This window comes from Sinocyclocheilus anshuiensis, unplaced genomic scaffold (genome assembly GCF_001515605.1).
Source record: "Sinocyclocheilus anshuiensis isolate Anshui unplaced genomic scaffold, SAMN03320099.WGS_v1.1 scaffold122, whole genome shotgun sequence".
In the NCBI taxonomy this organism is placed as follows: Eukaryota; Metazoa; Chordata; class Actinopteri; order Cypriniformes; family Cyprinidae; genus Sinocyclocheilus; species Sinocyclocheilus anshuiensis.
Window position 1 is genome coordinate 316,822 of NW_015544153.1, and position 12,854 is coordinate 329,675.

Sequence of the window (12,854 nt, forward strand, 5' to 3'; positions counted from 1 at the left end):
AGGTAGGCTGAACTAAGCCTTTTTTTTTTTTAAGGATTTGTTCCAGTTTCAATAAAGTTTTTTCCCAGTTTGACTTACATGGCTGTTGAGCAGGCTGCTTTTGTGAGTGGCAATCCCTTCTGACTTTTGGAGGTTTTCAATCGCCACTTCAAGCTAAGGAAAAGTAGGAGCATGCAAGACATGAAACAGGGGAAGAGAAGGAAAAAAATGGAGGGGGTGGAATGTTGGGGGGGACAACAGGGAGGGAAAAAAGACACGGAAATCAGTCTGTTAGCTGTGGCCAGACATTGAGCATTTCCATTACAGTCTGTCAGTGTTTGCAGCCACATTCATTATGGGTGGACAAAAAGCATGCAAATGTGAGGAACTCGGAGGGTTACGCCACTCTTCCTGTCTCAGCCTCATATATGCTAATGAGCTGCACACAGAGGGCGTGAGGTCAGGCGACTCTCAAACACATGAGACGAGCTCTCTAGCCACTTCTGAAATCATACAGTTAGCAGGGTTGTGCCCCCTGCAAAGACACGGTCACATTTAACGCATGATGCTGAAAAAGCAGATTTAATTTGACTCTAATAAACATGTTTTTCTGCAGGTATTAGCTGGGAAGGAGGATATAAGTTTCTACTATTGCATTCATTAACCAGAATTAATTTTTTCCCATAGTGGGCATGAAAAAAAAAAACTATTTCAAAAGTTAGAATAAAGAAGCCTGAAAAGAGATTAAGAAGAAAAGATTAGAGAAGGAGAGAAATATAAAGGAGGCAGAAAGAGAAAGTTTTAGCAGAGTGGCAAAACTTATAAAGAGAAAGAGGGAGACAGGGAGAAAGAAAAAAACAGGCATCCTTCCAAGTCTTTAAAAGGCTCCCGAGGGCCCTTGGCCAAATGGTAATGAGCCCCAGGGGTTGCTTTGTTTCAGAGGCCACTCAAGTGGCTGTGAAAACTGATAAAACAAGGCAGAGCTGGATTATTTAGAGGCAGTCGCCTCCTTAAGCCCTGTCCCTGCTCCCAGCCTACCTCATAAACTAGCACACTGTGGAAAAAAGCTACACTCTGATGACAGTGTGTGTCATCTCTTCTCTACAGAGTATTGGTAAGGGAAAAAATGTGTTTGCATGATTAATCTGTGACGTTACTGTTTGAGAAATGCACATAAAAGCAAAACACTTTTGTCTTAAGGAATGTACTGTAAATTGAGCTCTGTCAACATCATATCTGTGACATATTGCGGATTACCAAAGAAAGTCATTTTGACTCATCCTTCAGTTTGTAAAAAAAGAAGCAATTCTAGAGGAGATGCAGAAATGCAGCCTGTATATTTATGTTACAGTGGTATTATTTCTTTCGCATAAAAATGTGTCTTCTTTCAGATATAAATTTGCCTAAATTATACATTTAGCTACTTTTCTAGGCGGATAAACTTCTAGTTATGCTTTACTGACTTAATTCTCTGCATAAACTGTTTCATTCTGGTATCCTTGCACATAGTTAAAATATTGAATATAATTTTATGTGATTTTATAAATCTAGTCTCATATTAATAATGTTTCGTTTTTGTGACTATACTTAAAATGCATGTATTTAAGTTTACTCCGCTGCAATGCAGTGCCCCATAGACTTTTTTGCTAGTGTAATTATTGTAAACACAATTTTTGTTGGATTTTATAAAATGAGGGATGGGTTGAATGTTTTTTTCTGTGTTAAAAGACATGAAAAGTACATTCCGGTTACACATCATCTAAACAATAAAATAGTGTTATTAGACTATGCTTACATTTCCAAAACCACAGCTTTCTAAGTCTAAAAACGCCCCTCCCATGTCAGTAGTGGACCAGTCTTGAAGGATTTCAGCACAGCGAACCATACCATTGCGGATGAAGAGCGTGAGGAGTGAGAGGTGTGGTGGCGGCCGCTCTCCATCCCGCCATGGATCAAGTAGGCACTGCCGCTGGAAATGATGTGACTGTTGCCCATGTCCATGGTGATTCCCACCATGCTGTGAGTGGGCACTCCGCCAGCAGAGGAGACAACAGTGGTAACCTGAGTACCACCTGCTTGAGAGTCGAAATAGGTGCTTCCACTGCCCTGTCCATACAGCTGGGAATCTGGGTTGTACGAGTATGCAGTACGACTGAAGGAAGAGATAAAGACAGTAATGTTTAGTGTTTCACGTAATTTTAACTTTTAAAGAGCACCTTTTGATTTTTCGACAGTCTTTAACAGAAGTTGGATTTAATCTGGACTCCATCTATATCCTGAATAGGCATCTTTCATGACCAGTTAAAGAGGCCATATTATATACAATTTTGGAGCATTAATATTAGCTAATTTGTTAATATTTAATTAGCTAATTAACTACACAGTGGACATGAACATTCACAAAAATAGACAGAAAGCTGCTAGGGGTTTTCAATATTGATATAGTCTTCAGACTAGATATTACAACACACAGCCAGTCATTATTAAACTCCATAATAAAAAAATAGGGCCTGAATCACTAAAGGCTCCCGAAAAATGTTTTGACATCAGTGGGGCACCCTCAGCTGCCTGCACAAAGTGAACAACTGAAAACAGGTTTGACAGATTGTTTTAACAGATTGATATGTGCTTACATTGTGCCATTGGGGTAGACGGCCTCTGCTCCCTCCACGTACTGCACCTGGGACTGGTACACATGCTGAACCTGTTGGACCTTCAAACACATACACATACAGATCAGACTGGTGCTAAATAACCACCACATGAGTTCTGAGATGTGCTAATGCAGACTCTGTAAGGGAAATGAGATGAACAGCTGTATGCAGGCTGCAGGCAGTAGGGGGCAGTGAGCACAAAGCTTCACCTCAACAATCAGAGATGCCCCGTCGAGCCGGGAAACTACTTATTAACATATTAGGCTCAACAGCCCAAGCGTAACGTGCGTGAAAGTAAAGCATATCTGCGTTTCGAGGTTCTGACAGTATGCTGGGAGAGAGAGAGCGTGATGGAAAGACAAAGACAGTCACAAGAGAGCGAAAGAGATATGTAGAGGCAAAAGATAAGCCAGAGGTGTTGTGGGTCCTCAGGATGTGCAGTGAGCGTGCAGGGCTTGATTGACTGTCCTGTGTGTGTGTGTGTGTGTACCTGCTGAGGGACCTGTTGTACTCTAGGCACTGGCAACTGCTGCACCTGATCTCCCTTCTGGGAAGAGCCGGTGGCCTGAACTAACACACGCTGCAGGTGAGGGACACACACACACACAAATGTAAAAATTAGACCCTTTTCTCTTTAAAAGGTCAGGTGCGTAATTTCTTCGATGTTAGAATACCGTTATCCCAGTTTAATATGGAAAGAGAACTGAAAGTAAACCATTTTTGTGGCAATTTCAGTCTCAACCAAAGGTGTGAACTTGGGGTGGGACTACCTGTTTGTCCAAATAATGGAAGATGGGTGACAGGGCATTTCTTTGTTGCACCAAAATTCACACATTTACCCACAAAAAAGAAGAAAAACCACTGCGAAAGATCTTAATATCTTGAGAAAGTTCACTGGAAAGTTTCGTTTATGAAAAGTGTCGTCTTTGATCCAAACTGCAAGCACCACGAATGTTACATACAAGGAGCCTATATTTCATTCTGTGCTGGTTTTCGTCAAATCCTCTACAGCTGTCCAGGGAAATGTGATGCTCTACTCAAAATATTAACCGAAATTACATAAAGACCAGTTTCTTTGGATGTGTGGTTGATCCAAACCCAACATCTCCCTCAGCAGCACCACGCAAAGTCGCTGCTAATCATTTCAAGTGGCTTTGACAGATGAAGGGTGTGGGTGAGGAGAAATCTTTCATCGCTTCAGATGGATCCAGTGCTTATTGTAAAGCATCTTTAAAGAAATTCAGACCAATGGCCAGAGCTAAAGCAGCTCAGATTTTCATATTAAACAGCTCATGTGGGAGGAGCTTCCTTCATTTTTATTATGCTACTTTTGTGCAGCAGTGTTATGACAGATCATACCGAGCCTGCTTACCTGTTGGGAGGCGGGAACGGGCTGAACCACCGGCGCCTGGGCTGAAGTGGACGTTCTCAGCGCCACAGTGGACGCCGTCTCTGAGCCGCCCTCTGACCGCTGCATGGTTTCTCCTGAGCGTGCGAGAGACACAGAGAGAGGAAGTGAAAAATATGAAAAGGAAAAACGTTGGTTCCCAAGTCGTTGCTTCCCAATTTGCATTGCGTACTATCCATATTAAATAGTTGCACACTGCACGCAAGATTAGAATTAGCGTGTCAAAATCATTGTAGGCTACCTAGCAAAAAGTATGCCAAAAGCCTGTTTACTTTTGCAAAGTGTGCATTTGTGCATGAATTATCTGGTAATGTTGACCATAAAACTTTCTGTAACAGAAAATTCGTTTGTGCCTGTGCTTTAGCTAATGCTAACAGATGCTAAAAACTCTTTCTTCAATGTTAACTAAGCAGTGTTTAAAAGTACAGTATAAACAAAATTACATTTTTAAATAATGAAATGTATGCAACATGGTTTATCAGAATCAGAATCAGAATTAGCTTTATTCGCCAGGTGTGCGCAAACACACTAGGAATTTGTTTTTTTTTGTTTTTTTTTACCAGGTGCTCCTGGTACATACACACATGTGTCATCTGTGCCTGTGGCAGGTTGAACTATTTCAGCTGACGAAGGAAGTACAACCTCTGCTGGGCCTTTTTCACAATGGAGTCAATGTGAGTGTCCCACTTCAACTTATCAAGATGCAAATGTATGACAATAATGGTAGTTTTGCAGTTAGTATACATAGTTTTAGTATGTTGTTAAGTAAGAGTTATGTTAATATTGGTAATAAGTATAGTTTTAATTTACCTCATGATAATGTGTTTTTTAGATAAAATTTTGACAAAATATGTGAAGAGGTTAGCATTAGCTCAATTATTTTTATTTGATCAAAATCAGAACTAAGAATATAATTGCATGAAGCCCCAAATAAACAATGCAGATAAATAAAAACGAGTAAAAGTTCAAAATATAGCACTGTTTTGAAGTACAATCTACAATAAGCATAAAGAACAGCAATGTGTCAATTACAATCTCAATATAATATTGTGATCCCTGCTGATTCCCACCACTACTAAAGATACACGACACAATCAAACTGAGAGCCAACAGGTTGCTGGAGAGGATAAGAGAGGCCCACTGAAATACAACTCGGCACATGTGCCAGGAAAAGTGGGATACAAAGCGGCTTTTCACACTGTCTTTTTCGAAAGGACCAGGAGCTCAACCTAGCCAAGTCAGGCTGAGTCACCCGCATCCCCAGCAGGCCGCTCACCTCTGAACTCTATTATAGAGAAAAGAACAAAGGAGACATTAACAATCCTATCACAACCGCAGCGCAGCCCCGTTGGGTCGACGGGGAATTGGGCTCAAATGAAGATTTGAGTTTGTCACTGTCGTCGAGATCCCGTGTTACTCTCCAAACTCTTGCAGCTGCTGATGGCGCACAGAACAACAGGAAAGAGTTGAAAAGAGTGACAAATGGAGACCAGGCAGCCTCCCACAGAAAAAAAAAAAGATAGAATAGGAGGTGAGAGCAGGGGGACTTTGGAAAAAGTGGAGGGGCGGAAAAACAACATACCCCCCAATCATGAAAAGAAAAAGCAGGGGGAAAAAACTAAAATAGCAATGAGGCTGGTCCCCCCCACCAGGATACTGATGATCTCCAGCGGCTGTTTGGAATGAGAGTCCGTTTCTAGGGGCTCCAATAATACAGCTGATATGAGGAAATTCCTCAATGCTTTGTAAACGTTTGTCGGTTGCTATGGTGAGGGATCCATGGCAACAATCCCTAACTCTACCACCCCCTTCCCCTTGTGCTATTCTTTTTTAAGCTCACACACAGGAACTTTCGGAGTGCTAGAGAGAGACAGACAGGCTCAGAGACGGGGAACGAGCGCTACGGGGGGGAGGGGGGGCTACGCCGATCTCTGTACATCTAAATAAGCTCTTCACCAGTCCGATGGTGCATTTACCGGCACCAGTGTGCTCAACAGGTTCCAGATCAGCGTTTATGATGTGTGCCTGCATTGATTGTGACTGACAAACAGCAGCAAAGGCTGATCTGAAAGCTCATGCGCTTCGAGAGACCTCTTGACTGACAGTTCGTAGTTAAAGTTTAAAATAGAGCAAAAGACAAGCAACACGCTTCATACTCATGATTTCATCTGCAGGAAAAAATGGATGCTTTTTACAGGCTATTAAAGTTTTCCTCTGGGAACAGAAGAATAAAGAATAAAAGCTAATTGTGTTTTCTGAGATTAGTTATATTGAAATAATGAATTCTCAAGTGTGAAGCTCTATTCAAAGGTAAATTAATTGGAGAAAAATCGAACTATCTCATTTTCAGAAAATGAAGGGATTGTGACAAATACAACAGATGAGTCAGTTCAGTAAAAAGCATAAACTCAAGATGCCCTCTGGGTGTATCGGTCTTTTTTTTTTTTTAACACAGTTAACGCAAATTTGTGGTCTTCTTTCTACAAAGAATCAATACTATGAAATTCTATTTAAAAAATCCATTAAAAATCCATGATTTTAAACCAGCATTTTGCAAATAAAAGGGGATTGTACAGCACTGGATGTGTTCACACACCTTTTGACCAGTAAGTTTTCAAGATTTCCATTATATTTTCTTGTTGGCTGTGATGACTTTGTAAGATTTTTGAAATTCTATAGAGAATTAAATGTTTTAGAGCACCATACTACTAAAAAAATTTTCATTGACTTTTTGATGACTTCTCTTCTACAATTAGTGGTAAACCAAAATTTCAGCATCTGAAAATATTCGTCCAAAAATTTATTTGAAAAGGTGACATTTAACTAGCACTTCCTAATTGTGCTAAATAAACATTATTGTACCTACCATCCAATAATCACAATATGTGTTGTGCTTTGTTACTTTTGATATGAAACAAAGTTTTAGCTTTCAAATTTAGTCAATTTTATTATGCAATTCAAATAATAGGCTTAAATGTTTATTTTTCAAAAGTTAAATTGGAGTAGAAACATTATATCATAAAAAACTGATATAAAACTGCCCTATGTGCAAATTTTTTTATATATATATATAACCCAGTTATTATTTGTCTGTTGATTATTAAATAAATTTGATTAATTTATTCATTCAAAAAATAACTTTTTTTTTTTGGCTAAATGAAAACTTTACATTTCAATTTTTTTTTTTTTAAACTGTACATTTTAAGTTTCAGTTAAAAAAATCACTTTGGTGCATTATTAATTTCCATGACCGTGGAGACCTTGCTCCTGAAGACATGAAGATTCAGTGTTGAAATCATCAGTAGGGCCAGATGGAATTGGCAGACACTTTTTGCATCAATTTTTCGAGTGGAATTCTGCTAAACAGATTAAAAAATGACTATGAAACTATGACAACTCTCAAATATTTTAGCTAATCTGATTAATTAATAATAAATCAACAAATTAATAATAAATCAACAAAAACTCAAAGGGTGGTGACTGGTAGAATTTTATGAATGGCATGGATTCCAGTTCTGTGGAAATCTGGACTAGCAAACACAGATTATGTGTGGGTGTAATCACCAAGTCATCACCAGGCTGGAAGTCTTCCAGTTTGTTAGACGCGTGTACATGTTACAGTCATGCTTTCCAACTGGGCTTGCTGTATCAGTCAACAGGAGTTATTTGGTTGAAATCCCACAGACTTTGTCTAACTCTCATCTGAATCAGACTGGTAAGGTATAACGCGAGTCATAACGTCAAAAAGCTTCATCAGAACTCTCAAGAGCAAATAGTATGAGTGTGCTTAGATCTTTTAAAAGAAAGGAATTTGCTTGAGGGGTGTTGCATTGGTTATAAATACGTCCTGGGCTGGCCCTGCCACCGTTATCTTTGGAGCTTATTCTGCCTACTGCTATTATTCCCAGAGAACGGGAGAGATCGCTCACTGCGTGCCTTCAGGTGTTCGGCGAGAAATCTACTTCAGTCTAGGTACTGAGCAGCACTTCTCAACTAGCTTTGTTTCAAGACCCAAATTTTACATTGGCCATCAAGTGGTGACCCAACAAAGTTTGAAACAAATAAACTGAACTGAAATGTATTATAGCATATCAACTGCATAAACCATGTTCAACCTTGTTCATGGTTGAGAACAAAACCAGTCCACGCAGGCATCTGCTGAATTCGATCATCTTCTTCTTTGCACCAAATCCCCAAATAGTTGGAGGCATGACCTTTGAGTCAATAAACAACATGGGAAGCATGTTCTCCTACCTTTGAAAAGATATTTATTTCGCTATCTTAAATAGGCACAGCTATAAGGTAAGTTTAATTTATTTTTTAATTTTAGCATTTTTTTCTTTGTTGTCCACGACCCAATCAGAACCTGTGGCCCATTTTTGCATCACAACCTACCAGAACCACTAATCTAGAGGAGCTTTTTTCAATAATATTGAGAAAGAGTGAAGTGGGCTAGTTAGTCGTGCATGTCAGTCTCGTCTAAGCTCAGAGAGAAGGTTAAAAGCCACACAAATTCCCCACCTGCAGCTATGGGCCGCACAAAAGCAGAAAACAGCAGGAGCACCCCGGCACTTTGGTGTGAAGAGCGAGAGAGGCCTGTCCTCAGTAGGCTTCTGGTTTATTACAGTAGAGCAGAGACTCCCTGCTGCACGATACAAACACTCACTTCAGCCGAACACAAATTAGCTATTAAAGACCGCCACAACACTGCAGCCATTTCCTTCTGTTCTCATTAACCTGAGTGCGAAGAGACGGGGAGCGAAATCCTCTCCTGGAAGTATGCTGGCAATAAACCAGGCCTAAATGACAAGGAAAACATAAAGTAATACCTGTGATTGAGGTTAGTGTTGAGAAGAGGGTTTAGACACATCTGTCACAGACAGATTGAACTTAAACAACGCTCGATCAGGGCAAAGCACATGCAGATGTTCAATTAAAAACAGGAGCCCACAGTCTTGGCTCTTGTTTGCACTGGCCCACATTGTTTGCAGAGCAACAACGGTTGCTAGTGGCAACACCGTCCACTCCCGTTTCCAGGAGCCTGTTGCTATGCAACCAACAGAATACTTCCCAAACCAAACAATGCCATCCCCCAAGTGATCCTTCTATCTCACATTAACCAGAAACTTAGAACAATAAATACATAAGCTATTACTCTGACCCTCTGGAGCGGAGGCAGGGTGGGGGGGAACGTGCTGTTATAGCGAAAAATCTACAGAAAGCTGTACTTCAGGACTTACAAGAACTTTCTCTGGTATGGCATGCTGACAGGGAATGGTAAAGCCATCAGAAAGACAAAAAAAAAGTAAAGAAAAGAGAATAAAAGAAAAGCCGCCACAAGTCATCCTTGCACTTACACACTCCAAATACAACAATCACTTTGTAAACGAAGCCTCAAATTACTTTTCCAACTAAAAAATCCAGACGTTCCTGACAGATTTGCAGCTTGGAAACACATTCTGATTGCTTTTATGACCCGCCGGAAGCTTCAAACAGCCATGCAATAAAGCAGAGACACTTGTTGCCATTAAAGGACCGTCTATACTGGACATCTGTGTCCAACAAGCTGGGCTGATACGCAGCATTCAAAACACACACAAAATGCTCCTACCACTTATGATATAGATCATCCATCCAAACTAACTAAAAATATGAAGCTTGAACCTGGATGTTATTAAGAAAGCATAATGTATGTGACTTATATGCTGTATTAAAGATCTGAGGCGCGATAAGAGAATTCTCTAAGAGAGGCAGCTCTTCAGATCTATTTCAATATCTAATGAATGATCCACTGAGACTGAGGTTTGCAGATGGCAAGGTTGGGCTGAGGAAGTGGACAGTTCAAGTGGTCAGCTGGGTCTTCATTTGAGCCCCTCAAAAACAAACAAAAAAACCTACAATTTTATGCTCCTTGATCATAAGGAGCATAAAATTGCTCCTTATGATCAAGGATCCCCTACCCCCCCACCCAAACAGGCATAAGGAGCATAAAATTGCTCCTTATGATCAAGGATCCCCCCCCCAAACAGGCACATACGCCAAATACTCAATCTTCAATTGCCGTCACAACCCTAGTCTATCCGTCGCCAGCACACCAAAAGCAAACGGCTCTGCAGCCAGGGAGAATCGGTCGAGCGTTGCCATGGAGACCGTTTGTTCTCACTTACAACTCTACAACCCCCTCCTCCTCCTCCTCCTCCCCCGGTAACCCTTTCCAGATTTCTGCACCACCCCCAACCCAGAGCTGAGGATGATTCCGAAAGGGAAAAAAAAAACTGTGTTGTAAAAGAGAAAGCTTACCTTTAGAACAAAGACTATGAGAAGGTGAAGGAGAAGACTGTTAAATGTGTCTGGTTCCATAGTGATAATTGCCCTTTCTTTCTGTTTTTTATAATAGTGATGACAAAATGGTGGAACTCCAGTTTTTGTTGTCACACCACCTTGTTGCCCATAGTGATACAAAAACAGAGGATGGTGCTGCGAAAAGGACTTCTAACAGCTAGGGCTGGGTATCGTTCAAAATTTTTCCATATCGATACCGATACCTTGACTTCGATACCGGTTCCTGAACGATACTTTTTTCGATACCAATTTTATGAAATCAATTTTAAGCATCCACATTACGTCATTTTCGTCATCAGGAGGGACCCCATCCGCGTGCAAGGAAATTTTTTGAGACCGCGCGGACGGTCCGCGTACAACAGCGCATGCGCAAGGTGAAAGTTGAGACAGGGCGCAAGTCAAACTGCGCCTGTGTCGAGCTCGTCCGTGGCTGAGCGCAAGACAGAACGGAACGCGGAAAATGAAGTATACCCGGGCCTTCATTGGCTCACTGACGCTGATGAGATTAACCCCTTAGGTATCGAAATGTGGTACCGAACGACGAGACGTTTTTCGATACTCGATGGTATCGAGGCAATTCGGTCGGTGCCTAAAAAGTATCGAACTCGATACCCAGCCCTACTAACAGCAGGTGTCTGTTTGGGGTGCAAAAATATATATCCTGGTAACAACACCCAGTGACACATACAGGAAAGCTGTTTGGGGATGAGTTTTTCAGAATCGTAATATTCCAGCCAGCTGAGTTTCTGCTGCGGGCTTTATATTGCAACAGTGCAACAAGTTCTGGCTGGCAAATAAGACTGAAAGTAAAGCACTAGATGCACAATCTGCTTTAATATGCATTGATTTTAAATGCAGTAAAACAACATACTGCCATTTCTCTTTGAAAAATCTCTTTGGAAGACAGTGAGAGGAGGATTACCAAACTACCAATGCTAAATGCCAAATGGCATCAGGTCAACAGTAGCCAATATATTTAAGAGGGAAGGAAGACAGAAACTTCCTAAAGTGATTCTGTCATACCACATTGCCTACTCATTACGTCTGCACCTAAACGCTCAGATTTCAGAGTCACGAAGACTGAGGAATCATTCTTTTGATAATCTGCAAGAACAACATGGCCTTTAAGTTTACTCCACACCTACTCTGACTGACTTGATTCTATCTCAACAACAACTGGATTATCACACGCCATTCAAGTTCTTATGACCCAGTGTGGCTATCTCTACAGCTGTATGTGAAAAGCTTCCACATGTTTAAACTTTCTGATTTATAATCAGACATTACCACCAAACCAACAGACACTGTCTAAAGTAGGGTTGGGCCGATAGACGATGCCATCGTCCATCGCCGATGGCTGATAGACATCACGATGTTGAGCCGGCATCGTCATCCCCCCCCAATATCCGCCGCATCCCAATACCGTGTTCGGAAAGAAAATTACGTGTATACGGAACCCCTAGATACTAGATAATAAATACGAGATGGGAGGAAAGTATATATTTCAATATTTTCCTTCGCAGTTATATCATTGGGCAATTATACTACATATATTTCGGGCATTAGGGAGCCGCTATTATACCTGGCATTGAAACTGCTTTTGAATGCACGATGGCTTTTTATTTTCACTTTCGACATTCGCGATCGCACATAGTCTGTTTATACTCTGGAGCAGCAGTAGGCTAGTTACTACACATTTTACAAGATTAGATGATAGCCAGTGGTGCACAGGATTTGCAAATCATTCTCCATCGTCCTAAGTCATCTCTCCTTACTCGGTTTATGTGGTAAGTGAAATTTTATGTACTGTAATGTAACAGGCAACCGTTACACCGTGTCACCGTTACACCGTGTCTACAGCGGACGCGACACGACAACGTCGCGCCGCATCAGCTAAAGTCTGTCTACACTGGACGTGACAAAGCGACCGTTGAAAATCATTTGAAATTTGTGTCGGCACGTCATAAATGGAACGCGGCAGCAGTTTACTGTTGGGGATTTGTCGTGTTGCGCCGCGTCCAGTGTAAACAGCATCACTGATTATAATGAGTTCTATAGACTGATCTATATATAATTAATCTCTATTATAGATCAGTGGTTCTATAGTATTGCAATTTTACATACGAATATTTTATTAAACTATATTTTATTAAACCAAATGAAATACAAATTTCTATGAAATCCTCTTTTTAAAGCAAAAGTAAAGTGCAACATAGAGTGCAAAAAGCAAGTGTCCATCTCATAGTCCAAATTACTGAAATCACATATATAATAGCAATGAGGCAATAATAATTAGTTTAAATAAAATATCAAAAGCAAGAAATCATATAATTTTATTGAACAAAAAACTGTTAAAATACATAATATTTTATAAACAATAGAGCTAATGTACATACGCTTGTTTAATATTTACCAAGCACCATTTAATTCAAATGTCCACTTAATCTTTAATATTTGGCCATTTATTTAAG

At 40.5% G+C, this 12,854-nt stretch overlaps 1 protein-coding gene across 1 annotated transcript in view; it reads right to left on the minus strand.

Annotated features, from left to right (window-relative positions):
• The window catches only part of LOC107695211 (DNA-binding protein RFX2-like), a 36,298-nt gene that overhangs the window by 12,478 nt on the left and 10,966 nt on the right, over nt 1-12,854 (minus strand). Inside the window, exons 2-6 of the mRNA XM_016495028.1 lie at nt 4,006-4,118; nt 3,124-3,213; nt 2,613-2,692; nt 1,867-2,131; nt 79-153 (exon numbers count right to left, since the gene is read on the minus strand). Of these exons, the coding sequence (XP_016350514.1) occupies nt 79-153; nt 1,867-2,131; nt 2,613-2,692; nt 3,124-3,213; nt 4,006-4,110 (615 nt within the window). The 5' untranslated portion in view covers nt 4,111-4,118. The remainder of the gene's footprint in view (nt 1-78; nt 154-1,866; nt 2,132-2,612; nt 2,693-3,123; nt 3,214-4,005; nt 4,119-12,854) is intronic.